Here is a 19190-nt window from a genome sequence, read left to right on the forward strand (position 1 = left end):
TGGGCATGGGACAGCAGCAGAGGTAAAACCTGAAAGGGATATAACCATTTGGGAAAGAGCATCATATTAAAAAGGGCTACCCAGCCCGCCACCGATAAGGGAAAAGTGGACCAATTCTGTAGATGTTGTGAGGTGTCTTGGAGCAATGGGGTGATATTGCTGGTGTACAGGGTCGTAAGGTCTCGGGGGATCTGTACCCCCAAATAGCGAATTGAAGTTTGAGCCCACGTAAATGGGAAGTGACCGCTCCATGTCTGTTGTAGTGTCATGGGGCTAGCTAGGGCCATAGATTTCTGGTAGTTCAACGTAAATCCCGAATAAAATTTGAATTCGTCAAGTGCTTGCAATAAATATCGAACAGAGTGAGCGGGGTCAGTTAGCAAAAATAATAGGTCATCTGCAAAGGCCAACACTTTGAGTGAATGAGTCCTGAAGTCCACACTCACTATGTCGGGGTCCTGAGACACTGTGCGAAGAAAGGGTTCGAGGTACAATAGAAATAAGAGGGGTGACAGGGGACAGCCCTGTCGAGTTCCCCTCTCAATAGGTATTGGGTCAGTAATAATGTCATTGACAAGTAGTCTTACTGTTGGAGTGGAATATAAAGTGCGTAATGCCGAGGCGAACCAGCCAGATATCCCCATACAATTTAACACTTCAAAGAGGTACGTCCAATTGACCTGGTCGAACGCCTGTGCCGCATCCAAACTGAGTAGAAGCATAGGAGTGTGATGTAATTGCGTGTGCGCTAAGGCTATCAATGCTTTACGTACGTTGTGTACTGCTTGTCTACCCTGTACAAAGCCGACTTGTGTGGATGCAATCACATCGGGAAGAAGGGTCGCTAATCTATCAGCTAAGATTTTGGACAGAAATTGATATACTGTATATTTGAGCTCATCCTAACGTTCATTTGCTCTTCAGACTGCTCTTATGACTATTGTATTTACTGTATGGGAACTCGGGGCCTGGAGTGGCATTGTTTTGTGATCTTTCACACCTTTGGGACCGCCTAGGCACAACCATGCAATTGGGGAGAAGGTTGACAGAAAGAAAGGAAGAAATACACAGGGGCAGGGAGAGAGACAGACAGAAAGAAAGACAGCAGGAGGGAGAGAAACAAAAAAAAAAAAGACAGGAATAGGGAGAGAGACAGAAATAAAGACAGACAAACAGACATATATTCTAGCACCCATTAATGTAACGGGCTAAAGACTAGTATATATATATTACATAATGAAATGCCTCCAAAATTTATAAACATACCATCTATTTTGATCATATAATACCTATTATTCCTCAAAAAGGAAAGGAACAAATATCCATATCAATTATATATAATTCATGTATTCTACCCCTATGTACTCATTCATTAAGATATACTATCAACAAGAACTTAAATCATCCTATAATATTTTATTATTAAATGTTTCCCTCCACTATCTTCTACTTTCCTCCCCCTTCCCAATTACCTCATGTACATTTGGGGGTCCTTTTATCAAGCAGCAGTAGGGTTTTAACGCACATAATACTGCGCATTAAACTGCCTGCTGCGCTAATGCCTGCATTGAGCAGGCATTCGTTTTTTAGCCGGCCATGGGGGTTAACGCTTGATGAAATGTCAACACACTAACCCCACTAGCGTGGCTTGATAAAAGGACCCCTTGATTACTTACATAAGAAAATCATTTTCTATATAGGACTCTGTTATTTAAAACTTTAAAATATCAAAGTGGCATGAAATACAAATAACCTTTTTACTCAAGGAAAATCAATATAATATATGCGGATATAACCAATCTCTGAATCTATAATAAATTATATTATTTCATTCCTTTCTAGAATTCATTAAATTTCCAAAACCTCCCATAAAATCTTAATAATGTAACATAACAGTGTATCCTATTCCTTTTCCTATATTCATTTATTAATAATCTAACATTTAAAGCATTTATACTATAATAAAGAAATACATTAAATTAATTTATACATTAAATATCAGATTATGATTCATTATTCCAAGTGATGTATTATAAAAAACAAAACAAAACCAGCAAGTGACGTCTCTCATATAATTTATCTTGTCTCCCTTTTTCAATTAGCCAAACCTTCTATTCATGCTTAAATCCAATACCATATTCCTTACCAGAAAAACTGCTTACACTTACTCTTTCATTCAGTTTTCTTTGTATTTATATTATATACTTATATTTGTGCCACCGTATTTCTTTGGTGGAACCAGTGAAATCCGTAAGGGAGACGCCACAGCTACGATTTTCATAAGAAGCTCTTCTCAGATGCAGCCTCAATCTTGAAAAACTGACTTTGTCTAAAAGACTATAAACCTCTGAAAGCAAATGATATCTTTCCGGGGCCCAATCAGATAAATCCAGGTCAATTGGCCCTTATCCTTCATTTCGAATTATTCCTATAGACTTCCCTGTTTTACCTTTGCTATGCGACTCCAACGATAACTTGCCTCAATGAAGCACCAACTAGAAATGTTGAACGCTTTGCAATTTGTTTCCTGTTTGAGTTAGACGTCATCGGGATCTCATATGACCCGCCTTCCTTCTTCCTTTCTTAAACATCCATTTTAATTGGTAAACGCTGCACTTCTGACGGACGTAATCATCCAGTCACAATTCATTAGACTCTTCTGCCCTTGACAGTTAAACTGACAGTATCAAACCTTCTCGTGACTCCTCTTGCCGATATTTATTCAAATATTCTGATATGATTCACCCACCATTTGAATCATATCTTAACGTGTTAGTAAATGAAATAAATTGTAAGTAATAGAAATAATAAAACTAAAACCAATGTCATATCCCTGTTTCTGAGTGAAAGTACACACATCATCTTTAAACCATTGGTTCCACTTGCATGGCAATATAACTTCGAAACTTCTCCAGGTTATCATATTGGGAAGTCTTATTTGCATGCATTATTCGCATGATGGCTGGGAACAGAAGCCCAAGATGATGCGGTATACAAACTTAAGGTTCAGTTTAGTTTAGTTTAAGCTGTGGCCGCAAGGCTAAAAATTGCTTCCGTACTGCCACAGTCTTTTTTGCGAAGTCGGGACCGAAAATCAACTTTGAATCTCTATATTTCAACTCCTTCTTTTCTTTTGCTAAACGTAAAATTTCCAGTGCATGTTGGAAACGTAAAACCTTAAAGATGACAGGTCTAGGGTAAGATTTATTACTTAATCTTCTTGTAGGAATGCGGTGAGCCCTTTCGATTTCTAAAGGGTATTTTTTTGAGAGGGGAAGCAGACTCGGTATTAACTGTTCTAAAAAGGCAGGAACATCAGACCCTTCAACCCTCTCCCCCAAACCCAAAATTCTTACATTACACCTCCTAGATCTGTACTCAAAATTCTCAATTTGTTTAGAGAATATAAGAACATAAGAGTTGCCTCCACCGGGTCAGACCAGAGGTCCATCACGCCCAGCAGCCCGCACCCGCGGCGGCCCATCAGATCCACGACCTGCTAAGTGTCCCTGCCTTTCCCATACCTATCTCTATGTCTATCTGTCCCTGCCTTTCCTATACCTATCTCTATGTTTATCTGTACCCCTCAATCCCCTTATCCTGTAGGTATATATCCAAACCTTCTTTGAACCTCTGTAGTGTGCCCTGCCCTACCACATCCTACGGGAGCGCGTTCCATGTGTCCACCACCCTCTGAGTAAAGAAGAACTTCCTAGCATTTGTTCTAAACCTGTTCCCTTTCAATTTCTCCGAGTGCCCCCTTGCATTTGTGGCTCCCTTCAGTTTGAAGAATCTGTCCCTGTCTACCTTCTCTATGCCTTTCAGGATTTTGAAGGTTTCTATCATGTCTCCTCTAAGTCTCTGCTTTTCCAGGGAGAAGAGCCCCAGCTTTTCTAACCTGTCAGTGTATGAAAGGTTTTCCATACCTCTTACCAATTTAGTTGCTCTTCTCTGGACTCCCTCAAGTATTGCCATGTCTTTCTTGAGGTACGGTGACCAGTACTGGACACAGTACTCCAGATGGGGGCGCACCATTGCATGATACAGCGGCATGATGACTTCCTTCGTCCTGGTCGTGATACCCTTTTTGATGATACCCAACATTCTGTTTGCTTTCTTTGAGGCTGTCGCACATTGTGCCGATGCTTTCAATGTTGTATCCACCAACACACCTAGGTCTCTTTCAAGGTTACTTACCCCTAGCAATGATCCCCTCATTTTGTAGCTGAACATCAGGTTCTTTTTCCCCACATGCATGACCTTGCATTTCTCTACGTTAAAGCTCATTTGCCACTTTTTTGCTCATTTTTCCAGTTTCATTAGGTCCCTTTGGAGGTCCTCACAGTCTTCCATGGTTCTAACCCTGCTGCAGAGTTTGGTGTCATCTGCAAATTTTATAACCTCACAATTTGGCCCCGTCTCCAGGTCGTTTATAAATATATTGAACAGGAGCGGTCCCACATGATCCTGTTGGCATTGAACCTGAACTGCTTCAGTTCTTCCCACTCGGTTTTCAACATTTTCCAACCGGCTGTTAGAGATCTCTAGCTATTTAGTTAAATTACATATTTCATTACTCAGTTCCCCCAATTTTTCAGAGTTGCCTTGAAGCAATAAGCGAATTCTCCTTAACTCAAAATATATCCGTTTTCTCCATTGAATCAGGAGGCAAAGGAACTTTAGAAGGTGTCTGCGGCTCCTGCTTTTGTCGCTTTGATTTACCTCTTGCAGAAAACGCCATTTCCATGGTAGTTTGTTTACTGGAAGCCATAAACGAGTTAAGGAAGTCCAAGTATGAATAAAAGTTTAGCGATGAACTGAATATAATTTCAGTTATAGCCTTGGGTGTGGGGAGCTCAGCAATCACCCATCCATCCGCTAGCGCTGCCAAGCCACGCCTCCCACATTGCTGCTTTACAAATTTCAGGTGTGTAGTCTTCGTGATAAAACGTATGGGGACAAAGTTTGTGCTCCCTCTCTCTCGAGTCCCAACACGACCTTCTCCCTCCCTCCCTTCTGTGCCTCCCTCTGGCGCATATTTACCTTCTGGTCGGCCCCCATGCTGAAATAGTTTTTCTGGTGAAAGCTGGGGGCGGTGGTGGCTGGCTCCTCACGCGATCCGTGGCTATGCTGGAAGCATTTATTTTATGGCTGTCGGTGATCTGCGCCTGTGCAGGAAGCATTCCCTTCCTTCTGTGCCTCCCGGCGAGTGTTTATTTTCTGGCCGGCTCCCTTGCTGTAGTTATCCGCAGGCAGCGTCGGCTCCTCAAGCGCGATTCACAGGTGATTCGGATGCCTTCTCTCTGACGTTGTGACATCAGAGAGAACGCTTATGACACAACCGCAGATCATGCACAAGGAGCAGCGGACATCCGCAGACAACTGCAGCAAGGAAGCCAGCCAGAAAACTACTCACCGGAGGGAGGCACAGAAAGAAGGGAGGGAGGGAAAGAGAATCTGGGCCGCACAAAACTCCTTATTGGGCCGCAGGTTGGACACCCCTGGTTTAAAGGCAACCTTATTATTGGAATGCCATTAACTTCCTTGTTTTGATGATATCCTTCAAAGATACCTTGCTCTGAGCCATGTACTTTTCAGTGACTGATAGCATTCCCCCAGATTTTAGTTGAAAAGCTGCTCTATATCATTTTTGAATGTTGATGCCAACAGCCTGGTTCCACCCTGGTTAGGGTGGAGTCCATCTTTACATAACAGGCTTAACCTTCCTCAGAATATTACCCCTTAACAAATCTAAATCCCTCCTCCATACGCTGTCATCCAGGCACAGACTCTGGAGTTCTACCTGTTTGCTGGGTCCTGCATGTAGAACAGGCAGCATTTCTGAGAAAACTACTCTGGAGGTACTAGATTTCAAACATCTACTTAAAAGCTTAAATTTGGCTTCCAGAATCTCCCTCCTAATATCCCTTATACCTCAGGTGTTACCTATATGTAGATTCAATAAGTATAGGGTGGCCAGATTTCTTCTATTAAAAAAGAGGACACCTAGCCCTGTCCTATTCTGGCCCCAGCCCATCCCCATTCCCTGCCCCACCCCCACACAAACCTCCCCCAAGATCAGGATGTCTACGCATACATAGACATCAACATGATGACAACATGTGTATGTGCATGACTTCATCATGTTGACATCTGTGCATGCACAGATGCTCTCCATACATGGCCCTGAGGTCGGGAACTTCCTAAACCAGGACAAATTGCAGGGTTTTGGAAATCCCTCCAGGAACCCAGACATCCTCTAAAAAGAGGACATATCTGGGTTTTACTGGACGTTTGGTAGCTGTGAATAGGTATGTTGTGTTTTTTTGGTTTTAACACTTTCCACCACAAGTGTACCAATTAGAGTGGGATATGGGTCTGGGTTCCCTTCTCTACAGTTCACTGTACCAACTATTAGCCTACTCCAGGGACCTGTTTGCTGCTCTAACAGGAATGCCCATTATATTTGCAGTTGTCATAGAGCTTGATATGTACTGTCACTTTTACCTCTTTGGGGGGGAGGGGGGAGATCAGAGAGGGATCCATGCCTAATGGGAGATTAAGAGGGGGTTATGCATAGAGCGGGAGGGGGGGGGGAGAGGCTACATCCCCTGCCTAACAAAGTTTACTCCAAATCAAAAGACTGTTCAAATATAAACATTTTAAATAAAAAATATTTATTCAATATTTATTAAAAGCCAATTACAAATGTAGCCTTTCCATAAAGTTTCAATGTAATTTGTACAAAGGGGAAGTCTGACACAAAGCTTCAAATCATATACTCGTGCAGAGTTCTCAGCATATTTAAAATTTCACCTCTTTATATAATATTATGTTAAATAACTGTGTGACATCATTTCCCTAGCTCCATACAATTGGTCAAAGCAGTTCCATTCCATATAATGCATCCTATACAATTTTTTCTATATGATACATGACAGCAGGCAGGAAAAATGTCTCAGGACTGTTACTGAAACCATACTTTTACTTAAGAACAGATGAAGGATGCATTTCCTCATCCGCTATAATAAAACCCTTAGCGCGCATGCGCACTTCAATCTCCATGTTCCGTGCCTCCGTTATACCATGCCGCCACATGCGCAGTACAGTAGAACTCTGCCTGAGGCGGTTTCACCATTGCCCTCCCTTGGCAACGCTGTGAAGCCGGATCCAGTGACGACTGGGTCTACCAAGTGGGAGGAAGAGGGTGGACCACCCCGGATGGAAGCATGAGGGGGGTGTTGAGATCCCAGGGCAGGCAGGAAGTTTAATTGCGGCTCTGCAGCGATTTCTCAAGGCTTCCTGGCAGCGCTGAAGATGAGGCAGCAGTCCGGGAAGAGCAGAAGAGGTCGGGAAGAGCAGGGCCGGGAAGTGCAGAAGAGGGTCCAGGGAACGAGTTAGAAGACAGCGGGAATGTGAGTGGACCCCAGCTAGATACGCAGGTAGGAAAGAGAGAGAGAGAGAGTACACAGATGGGGTGGGCCGCCACCACTTTGGCAAGCGAGGGCTAAAGGAGCCCTCCCACAGAAAGTGAAAGCATGGGGGCTTGCCATGGCCAAACAATTTGCGAGCTTCCTGTGGAGCAGCATCGGGCGGTGACCCAGCACCAAGGGTGACAGGAGGGGAGGGGAGGGGTCCGGAGGGGAGACAGGATGCGTTTGCCCGTTGTGTAGCTGGGCAGGTGTGTGCGGGCAGCTGGCCACAGCTGGATTGAGGAAAGGGGAAAGGGATCCCTTAGCTGGCACAGGTGGAAGGCAGCATCAGTGAGGGTCTGGGCAGGGAGAGAAAGAAAGAAAGAAAGACAGAAAGCGGGAGGCACAGAAAGAAAGAGACAGGGTACAGGGAGAGAGAAAGAAAGAAAGAAAGATAGCGGGAGGGAGAGAGACAGAAAGAAAGAGACAGGGTGCAGGGAGAGAGAAAAATAAGAAAAAAAAGATAGGTGGGGCAGGGAGAGAATAAGAAAAAAAAGATAGACGGGGCAGGGAGAGAATAAGAAAAAAAAGATAGACGGGGCAGGGAGAGAATAAGAAAAAAAAGATAGACGGGGCAGGGAGAGAGAGACAGAAAGAAAGAAAAAAAGACAGACAGGGCAGGGAGAGAGAGACAGAAAGAAAGAAAAAAAAAGATAGACGGGGCGGGGAGAGAGAGACAGAAATAAAAAAAAAAAGATAGATGGGGCAGGTAGAGAGAGACAGAAAGAAATAAAAAAAAAAAAATAGACGGGGCAGGGAGAGAATAAGAAAAAAGATAGACGGGGCAGGGAGACAGAAAGAAAGAAAGAAAGAAAAAGATAAACGGGGCAGGGAGAGACAGAAAAAAAGAAAAAAAAGATAGAGTGGGGCAGGGAGAGAGATAGAAAGAAAGATAGACAGCGGGAGGGAGAGAGACAGAAAGAAAGGAAGAAAGAGACAGGGGGCAGGGAGAGAGAGAAAAAGAAAGAAAGAAAAAAAGACACAGCAGAGAGAGAGAGAGAGACAGAAAGAAAGAAAAAAAGATAGACGGGGCAGGGAGAGAAAAAGAAAGAAAGATATACAGCGGGAGGGAGAGAGACAAAGAAAGAAAGGAAGAAAGACAGGGGCAGGGAAAGAGAAAGAAAGAAAGACAGACAGACATCTATTCTAGCCCGGGATACACAGGCAAAGAAATCCCACAATCTGAATAATATGTATTGCAATCTGTAACTACAAATTACAGAAAAAGGTAATATATGCTCATGCATTAAAAGAATGAATCAAACAGCTTCTCTGATACACGAGTTAAAACTTCACAGCACAATGTGCTTTCTTTGACAAAGCTGGTGGTTTCACAACATCCTACATTTTCTCTGCTGCTTGGAGGGAACACAAAGGAATGCAAAGCATGCTATAGGAAAAAGTGCTCTTTCTGATTGCTGTGCAGACAGATTTAGGAAGGGAGAGTGTGTTTTGTTTATAGAAGCACAGAAAAAAAAACTATTGCCTAATCAGATACACACACTAAAAGGGAAATTATAAAGAATAATAGAAACAGAACAGACTGGAAACAGAAATAATATTCTTATATCAATATATATATGATGAATAGTCATGAAAGAGAGGTTTCAAAAACCAAACTAATGGAAGATTAGGTTTATACTTTTGATAATCTTTTGGTTAGTTTTGGTTAGTTCCTGTAGGATTCCATATGCTAGGTGTTCAATCCCAACCCACAATCCGGGAGTTGCAGAAATCCACAAACTTTTCTGAGTCTGAGCCTGAGAGCTAGCAAACATATCAAGCCAAGTTCCAAAGCCAAATAACATATCTGGACAAATCTATGACAAGGGGGTACAGGGGAGGATCTCTAGAAACATAAGTATTAACAAGTGATAAACAGGAACAAAGTATTAACAAGTGATAAACAGGAACAAAGTATTAACAAGTGATAAACAGGAACAAAGGCAATTCAGAAACATTGAAGAACAATGTAGAACTAACCTGCTATAGGCAACGAGCACCCCAAGAAAGGCCTTCGGTACTGCATATTCACAGAAAACTCCCTACAACATCTGTTAACTGGCTGAAAAGCATTCAAGCCTGTAAGGAGAATCATCAAGGCAGAAAGAAGCAGGCTTTTCCAAACAACTGAGTGTACATAGAGAGGGTGGGCTATATGGAATCCTACAGGAATTAACAGAAAGAAGATTACAGAAGGTATAAATCTAATCTTCCATTCTGTTACATCCCTTCTGGATTCCATATGCTAGGTGATGTACCAAAGCAATAGTAACATCTAGGGAGGGACAGAAGAGCTTGCCCTCAACAATGACGTCCCAAAAAGTGGCATCAGAACTAGCTGCCACATTCACTCGGTAAAAACCGGCTAAAAGTATAAAGAGAGGACCAAGTAGCCGCTCTGCAAAGTTCATCAGGATGAATCGTGCTAGACTCCTCCCACAATGTAGCCACACTTCCAGTTGAGTGGGCGTTAAGTGAAATCAGTGGCTGCTTGCCGTGGGCGATGGAAGTTGCAAAAATAGCCATTCATATCCATCAAGCGATCAAAGCCTTGCCCACTAGCAGACCATGGCGAGGCGCAGCAGTCAGGATAAATAGGCAATCAGACAGCTGGAAAACATTAGTCCTCTCCAAACAGTGGAGCAAGATTCCCCCGACAGCCAACTTGCACAAAATCCGATCCTTTTGCTCTGAGCCTGCAGAAAGAAAACCAGACAAACTTACTTCCTGTTTGACCTGGAAGGCAGTTTTGGTAGAAAGGTAGGAAGGTACAGTACGAAAGAGTCTGAAGCTCCAAAAAATGTCAGGCCGAGACAACAGCAACCAAAAAGACAGTCTTGACTGTCAGATCCAGAAGAGAAGCATCTTTCAGGGGCTCAAATGGGTCTCTCCAAAGCCCTGCAGAACAATGTTAAGATTCCATGAAGGGAAAGAAAACATAAGGGAGGTTGAAAACGAAGTGCTCCTCCCAAAAACCTGAACATAGTGGAATGAGCAGTAAACGGATTAGCACCTCTGCGTGCTCTAAAACATGAAAGTCCTTCAACCTGAACTGTAAGGGAGGCCACTGCTAAAACCTGTTTCTAGACTCGCCTGAAGAAAAACCAGGACCACCGAAAAGGGAGCCCTCTCAGGCTCCATGTGATTCTTAGCACACCCCTATTGAAAAGCCTTCCAGGCTTTGGCATAAGACACCATAGTAGAGGGTGTCATCAAGCACAAAAAAAAAAATTAAGATAATTACATCTGAAAAACCATGCTTCCTCCAAACTCAAGAGCCATGCCAGAAGACCAAAGCTCCATGGGATTTCCATAGACACCGGCCCCTGACTGAGAGGATACTGATGAAGAGGGGGCCTGAGTCTCTCACCCCATGGAAGACAGACGTGATCTGCATACCATTGGAGCCAAGGCCAGTCTGAAGCTACTAGAATCACCAGGCCAGGATGCTTTGCTATCCGGCGGAGGACCCAACTGACTAGAGATCATGAAGGGAACATCATATATGAGCTCATGATACAACCAGGGCCAAACCAAGGCATCCAACCCTAACTTCCTTGCTGTTCGTTGACCGAAAAAGCACCCCGCCTTTGAGTTCTTTGCCTTTGAGTCCCTCTGAGGCTGACCCCAGCTCTTTATGATCAGACAGAATGCCTCCTGTGAGAGGGACCATGCTCCTGGGTCCAGGAACTTTCGGCCAAATGTCTTCGGACTACCAGCCGGCCAGACACCAACTACGATCTCTACTCCCACGGATCCTTGTCCACGTGGTTGGGGGCGGGAAAGGCATCCTGCACCTTGAAACCCAGATGGGACGCATACAGCCTGTGTTTGAAACCCGTGATAAGATTACCAGCAAGCAGAATCCCAGGAAAAAGGGACTCTGAGTCTAGAAATGCTGGCACACAGCAGGCTGGCTCCACAGATCCACCAGAGTTTCTCTGTGAAGCAGAAGTCCAGCACCATGGGACTGTGTCCTTTCCTGTGACAGGGGACCACTGGGAAGGGGATCTCAAGACACTGAAGCCATTGCCGAGAAAACGAACTTTAAGCAAAAAAAAAAAAAAAGAAAAAGAAGCAGAGAAACTGCAAAGACTTCTGCAGAAATTGTAACTGGATATGTTTGCTACTGTGTTTCCCTAAAAATAAGACAGTGTTTTATATTAATTTGGGGTCCAAAAAAAACGCACTAGGGCTTATTTTTGGGGAAGTCTTATTTTTTCATGTACAACTATCATCTCTCCCTTCCTCTCATCCACCCCATTTCTTCCGCTTTCCTTTTTCTCCCCCCACTATATACAACATCTTTTCTCCCTTCTCATCCATCCCCTTGGGCAGCATCTTTCTATTTCTCCCTCCCATCCCCCTGTGCAGTAGAACCCCGCTGACTTTCCCACTGTGAGACTGACATACCTCCGCTCCGGATCAGCCACGTGCAGCGTGTAAGAGCCACTGTATGCTGTCCCGGAAAACAAGTGCCACTGAAGACAAGAAGGAGCAGCCAAGCTGGAAGGCGGTCGGTCAAGGTAACTGGGATCCCCAGCTGACTAGAAAGGCTTCCCTCTGACATCAGCTCTGACATCAGAGGGAAGCCCTCATGTCAGCTTCAGCGGAGGGGGCATGCCCAGGTGGACGGCCCTGAGGAAAACAAGTAAGGGAGAAAGGGAATAGCGTGGGACAAAGGGAGAAAAGGGGGGAAGGGAGCGCATTGGGATAGGGAAGGGGCATGAATTTGGGGCAAAGGCTGGAAGGCAGGGAGGGGGACAAGAACTTGGGACACAGAAGGAAGGGATGGGACATGAACTTGGAACACAAGGGAGGTAATAGAAAGGGAGAATTGTTGGGCATGTGTGTAACTGAGAGGGAAAGAGATGTGCACATGGAGAAAGGAAGAAAGAGGAAAATTGTTGGGCACAGAGAGAGAGAAGTGAGGTAGAGATACATGGAGAAGTTCTCGCGAGAACTGATGGCAGCCATTCACGGAGTAGCGAAGGACAAGGCAGGCACGCGAAAAGCATGCGCCTGCCTTTGCACCGCTCTGACGGGAGTTAGCTGGAGGGAATAAGTGCCATTTTTGCGCCACTTTTTCAGGAGTCAGCTGGAGGAAAGGGCAGGACCGCCAGAGGAACTAAAATAAGTTACGCAGGAGTTTGGGGTGGGTACAGGGGGCCCTGCCTGCCTATCACTAGGCCTGCTTGCCCTGTCCCAGCCTACCACTAGACCACCAGAGGGGGGACAGGGTGCAGAGCCTTGCAAGAAGTGTGGGGTCGGGTTCAGAGCCTGGCAGGGAGAATTTAGTTCAGGAGGTTTTTTTCTTGTTTTCCTTCTCTAAATCTAGGGTACATCTTATGGAGTGAAAATACGGCATGCATCCTGCTAGAGCTGATGTTAAACATAACTGGGGACCGCAAAGCCAAGGCTGTGCTTCTTTAGCTTCCAGCTGAATTAGGGCTCTCTCTAACTATGGGGCAGTTGCCCTAGTTGCACTCCCCTAACACTATTCCTGTCATATGTGATTGCGGTATTCTGTTAGCATGATATTTCTGTGTAGCATTCTGTAATAATTTGGCTTATTTAGTTTTCTCGATAGTGGAGGGGATATATGTGAAAGGGAAGTGAGATAGGGGTTTTGTTGATCCTTGCTCTGTATTATTTGTGTTTATAAAATGTAAAGACCATTGTTTCTTTTCATACTTTAATAAAATAAGTTCAATATAAAATCATAACTATTCAAAGCTTGTGCGGATGGGATCAGAAGGTTTGCGGGCACGGGGCAGGAACTGAGCTCACGGGGACTGGGTGGAGAGAGGGACTGAGCTCGCGAGTACTGGGCGATGACGGGGATCGAGTTTGAGGGGACAGGGACTGAGCTCACAGGGATGGGGCAGAGACAGGGACAAATTTTCCCCCCATGTCATTCTCTAAAATAGACTACCCACACCAACATCACAAAAACTTCAGCTTTCAGATCATAAGCCACAAAATATGACCATACAACCTCACATTTTATACCTGCTTAACCCTTTCAGGACCAAGGGACATATTTGTCCCATAACTTTAAAATCCTATAAATTTTGATTGGGATAGTCTACAGTTCTAAATTTGATATGTACGGATTCCATATGATACTGCCTTTATGTAAACAAACTGGTTCCGACATTCATTCATTAGCGTCGTTGCTAGATTGACGAGAAGATTCACTTGCCACACTGTCCATAAGCCAGAAGTGTGATTTTTTAAAATAAAAATAATGATATTTCACAAAAAAAATCAATTTTTTGGCATCTGCAAGCCCTTTTTACCATAAAAATGTCGTCAAAACCACAAAAATTGGCCTACGATCCTTATGGTCCTGAAAGGGTTAAAAGCCAATCTAAGTATGTCTTCACCAGCTTCCTGAAGTGCACCAACTCCCTCTCTAATCTGATATCTTCTTGGAGGGAGTTCCATAACTACTGATCTACTCCATGGTACATTAGTACTGGGTTCTGAAGGCAATCCTGTGAACCTTGGCTAGATTTCGGGACAGAATCCCATACTATGTAACAAACCTTCCGGTGACTGCAAATAGACGGACTGTATTTCAGCTTTCATTCCCTTGTAAACTAATGATGGTAAGCAGGAATGGGGAAGCTTTTCATGGAAACTTGCTAGGCACTATAAAAACTACAAACAGGCTATAAGTATTTCTTACAAAGACTTCCAGAGAAAATAAAAAATGTTCTGAATTTCATTTTCATAAATGAATGACAAGGTATAGCAAATAAGTCACGTTTAGTCAAACATAGTAACAATGACATTTTAAGGTATTTTAGAAAAAGCAATGAAATTCCTACTCTAGACATAATGGATTTAAATCTTGGTATAATCTATAAAGTAATAATAGTATAGTCTTACCAGGAATAGCCAGATTTCGGAGAGCACTCAGAGCTGCATGTTGAACAGTTACATTTCCATCATCGACATGTCTGTCTAGTAGATCCATAAGTTTCTGAACTATGCCATTATCTACCATATGAATACAGTTTCCATCTAAATAAAATGATTTTTGTTAGCATTAATTTAAAACAGATTCTTTGCCTTAAGGGAAATCTGCATGTGCATTAGTTCCCGTATTTCCCATGTAAAGGCCGCAGCCTATACATGTATTTTGCAAACTGGCCTAGTGGGCACTGCTTGCTTAAATGGGGAAGCCTATATATGGAGCAATATATCATTCCCCCTCCCTTAAATACCTCCCTCACCGGTAATCCTCCTGGACGGCCATGCCTGCCTCCTCCAAACTAGAGAGCTGTATGGGAATGGGGATGACGGGGATGACGGGAATTCCGTGAGACTCGTGGGATCCCCCTTCGAGTTGTGGGGATCCCGTGGGGACTCTCCCTCGGGTCGCGGGGATCCCATGGGAACACCCCCTCGGGTCGCAGGGATCCCGTGGGGACGCCCTTTGTGGTCTCGGGCTCCCGCGGGGTTCAATGCAACTAGAGCCGCGAGGCTCATCTTCTTTTCCTACCTACCCTGCAGCAGTACACATAGCCGACCGGAAGTCTTCCCCAATATCAGCGCTGACATTGGAGGGAGCTGCTTAAGCAAAGCCCTCCCTCCCTCCGACATCAGCGCTGACAACGGGGAAGACTTCTGGTCGGCTATGTGTACTGTTGCAGGGCAGGCAGGAAATAGAAGACGAGCCTCGCGGCTCCAGCTACCTCCCAGAGCTCCATTTGGATGAGAAAGTTGCTGGCAGATGAGGGCTGGACACGAATGTGGGAGACAAACACAGGACACAGAAAGGGTCGAACTTGGGAGGTAAATGAGGGACAGAAGGAGGTCGAACATGGGAGGTAAACGCGGAATACAAAAGGGGGAAGGGAGTGCGTTTTTGGACACAAGGCATGAACTTGGGAGAGAGGATGGAGGAAGGGAGGGAAAGAGATGCTGAGGTGGGGGAGGGAATGCATTTTTGGACACAGAAGGCATGAACTTGGGAGAGAGGAAGGGAGGGAAAGAGATGCTGAGGTGGGGAGGAAATAGAAACGGAGAATTGGGCGTGGGTGTATCAGTGAGAAGGAAAGAGATGGTTATGTACACGGGGAATGGAAGAAAGTTGAATTTTTGGTCATAGGGAGGGAGTGAGGTACAGATGAGGGAGAAATATTGTGGTGGAAAGGGAAGAGTGGGACAGATTGAAATGGTGCAAGAGGGAGGAATGTTGGACATAGTGGTGAAGGGAATGGAGGGAGAGATGTGTCCTGGTGCTGGAGAGGGGTGATAGAAGGAGAAATGTTGGGCATGGGGCTGGTGGGCAGGGGCGAAAGATGAGAAAGGGATAAATGCTGGATCATGGTAGGAGGAACTAATGGACAGCAACAGAAGATTTACAGAAGATGGGAAAGCAGAAAAAAAGAAACTGGGACCAACTTTATGCAAAAATAAGTCTCCAGACAACGAAGGTAAAAAACAGAATTTATTGACTAAAATATGTTTGCTTTGGGAAATGTATGTAGCAGATGTCTTTGTATGCATTTCTGGTTTTATTTCTACAGTGTTGAAGTACTTGCTGGCCCTTGCTGTGACTGGTGGGGATCCCCAAGCACCGCCAGCAGAGGACCACCTCTAGAGACGGCCAGAACTCCCCACCACCAAGCATAGCAGTTGCTGGCAACATCCATGAGCCACTGAGGTGCCAGCATCTGTGACTCAGGGACGCTACTGCTGCCTGCCAAATTTAGCAAAAGGGATTCCCAGCCAACTGCAAAGGAAGTCCTCAGCTGACAGCTTGGGAGTTCTCATCAGCTGAGTATTTATATTTTATATTTACATTGACATTAGAGGCTCTGGTAGAAACCTATTTACAAAGTATGTATTCTTCCCAATTAATATTTCCAAATTAATAAAGTGTCTTTGCTTATTTGTAAATGGGTCTCTACCAGAGCCTTTAATTCAGTAGCATAATTAAATAAAATAACTATTTCTGAAGTTTATAGGGACGGGCGGGGACGGAGGGGATTCCTCGCGGGGACGGGTGGGGACAGAGGGATTCCTTATGGGGACGGGTGGGGATGGGTGGAATTTTGGCGGGGACGGGTGGGATTTCTGTCCCCGCACAACTCTCTACTCCAAACACGCTGTGCAGGGCAGGAACGATGTTTGCGATTTCAAGCCTTGCCCCGCGCCCTTCCTGACTGGTTGCTGTTGTGAGAACTGCCCTGCACAGCGTGTTTGGAGGAGACAGCCAGTGTGTTTGAAGGAGGCAGGCTATACATCAGCCTGTCCAGGATTACCGGCGAGGGAGGTATTTAAAGGGGGGGATGATGTATAGGCCAATTTAAGTTTTAAAACTCTTAGATAAGCAGCAAATAGTAACATAGGGCGGCTTATCTAAGAGTTTTAAAACTTAAATCGGCATTTCCTGCAGCCTATACATGGGGAAATACTATATACCAGTGACTCAGACCACATGAGACAAAATATTTGCTGTATTACAACATAATAGGAAAAGTCCTCCAAAATGTCCAATGTATATCAGTATAAATACTGTAAAGCAGTGGTCCCCAACCTTTCAAACACCAAGGACCACAACCTCTGGCAATGTGTTCCAGAACTTAACTAATCTCCGAGTGAAAAATATTTCCTCCTATTGGTCTTAAAAGTATTTCCCTGTAATTTCACAGTGTCCCCTAGTCTTTGTAATTTTTGATGGAGTGAAAAATCAATCCACTTATATCCGTTCTACTCCACTCAGGATTTTGTAGACTTCAATTACCGTATATCTCCCCTCAGCCATCTCTTTTCCAAGCTGAAGAGCCCTAACCTTTTCAGTCTTTCCTCATACAAGAGGGGTTCCATCCCCTTTATCATCTTGGTTGCTCTTCTTTGAACTTTTTCTAGTGTCACTATATCTTTCTTGAGATAAGGAGACCAGAACTGAACACAATACTCCAGGTGAGGTTGCACCATGGAGCGAATCAGAGGCATTATAACATTCTTAGTCTTTGTTAATCATCCCTTTTTAATAATTCCTAGCATCTTATTTGTTTTTTTTGGCTACCACCGCACATAGGGCGGAAGGTTTCATCATATTGTCTACAATGACACCCAGATTTTTTTGTTGAGTGTTAACCCCCCAAGGTGGACCCTAGTATCTGGTAACTGAGATTTGGGTTATTCTTCCCAATGTGGATCACTTTGCATTTATCCACATTAAATTTCATCTGCCACTTGGATACCCAGTCTTCCAGTCTCCTAAGGTCTGCCTGCAATTTTTCACATGTGCCAGGAAAGTTGCATTTAATAACATAACATAATATAGTGCTAATTGACCGCGTAACCAGAAGTTCACCGCGGTTTACAAAATGTTATAAAAATAAACATGTTACATAGAATAAGATAATTAAGCAGTCAAATATTTAGAAAAAAGATAGGTCTTTAATTGTTTTCTGAAGGGTCCATAAGAATGGGTAGTAAGCAACAATATTCGGAATTCATTGTCATGAAGAGCTGCCTGAGATACCAAAGTATGATTGAGAAATTTCTTACTCCTACAACCCAGGACAGATGGAAAATTAAACAAAGGATGAGTTCTTCTACTGTGTCTATATGATGCTAAAGTAAATCTATTGACTAAGTAAGAAGGGGCTGTACCATAAACAGCCTTATAACAGAAACAGCCTAATTTGAACAACACCCGGGCTTCCATTGGCAGCCAATGCAATTCACAGTAAAAGGATGTAACATGATCAAATTTCTTCAGGCCGTAAATCATTCTGACTGCAGTATTCTGTATTATTGTAAGTCTTGCTAATTCTTTCTTTGTGACTGTCAGATAGATAATATTACAGCAATCGAGAAGACTCAGTAGTAACAATTGAACCAATAATCTAAAAGCAGTAAATTCAAAATAAGATCTAATTGTTCGCAATTTCCATAATGTGAAGTGGCATTTACATACTACAGCATCTATCTGAGCGTGCATTGTAAGGTGCTGGTCTAAAATAACTCCCAAAATTGTAATCGTTGGATGAATTATATACTGAGTTGAGTTTATACTAATAGAAGGTTCAGAAGAAATATTACTAGTGGTCGCCATAAAAACTTTGTTTTGCCGGTGTTTAGTTTAAGTTTAAATTTTTGCATCCATCTGTCTCATTACGATTTCAACTTTGGTGGTAATCTGGGATAGGACTGAAGTAAAAGGTATGACAATAGTAATGTCGTCAGCGTAACTAAACAGTTCTACATCCAGGTTACTCAAACATGAACCCAGTGATGAAAGATAAACATTGAATAATGTAGGTGAAAGTGGAGAACCTTGGGGAACACCACATGGGTTATTTCAGATTGAAGAAAGGTGGGTCCTAAACCTAACTTGTCCTCATAGTTTTACACCTTTGAGACTCTCCTCCACAGAGGCTGGCTTTATTATGGACTAGGCAATCTGCATCAAGCTCACAGAATTTTTGTATTTAAGGCAATTAGAAAAGTTTTTCTCAAAAACCAGAAATACAGAAGTCTGAATCTATAAATTAGGAGTCACAGGCCTATCTAAACCAAGATTAAAATAGATATGCAATCTAATCTAATCTGTTTGCTTATGTCCCGCTAATTTCTCATTAAGAGTCCAAAGCACAGCTGGTACACTAACCTTTAAAACAAATTTTCAAACTAATGGGCCAATGCTCAAAGGTTCAAGGTAGAATCAAACTATACTGTGAATCT

The 19190-nt window shown here is 43.6% G+C and overlaps 1 protein-coding gene across 5 annotated transcripts in view; it reads right to left on the reverse strand.

The window, feature by feature from the left end:
* Positions 1–19190, reverse strand: part of RAP1GDS1 (Rap1 GTPase-GDP dissociation stimulator 1) — a 286317-nt gene that overhangs the window by 135319 nt on the left and 131808 nt on the right. For all 5 annotated transcript variants that reach the window (XM_033957405.1, XM_033957396.1, XM_033957423.1 and 2 more), the window contains one exon: positions 14373–14507. In XM_033957405.1, coding sequence (XP_033813296.1) covers positions 14373–14507 — 135 coding nt within the window. The remainder of the gene's footprint in view (positions 1–14372; positions 14508–19190) is intronic.

Source organism: Geotrypetes seraphini, chromosome 1 (genome assembly GCF_902459505.1).
Source record: "Geotrypetes seraphini chromosome 1, aGeoSer1.1, whole genome shotgun sequence".
NCBI lineage: Eukaryota > Metazoa > Chordata > Amphibia > Gymnophiona > Dermophiidae > Geotrypetes > Geotrypetes seraphini.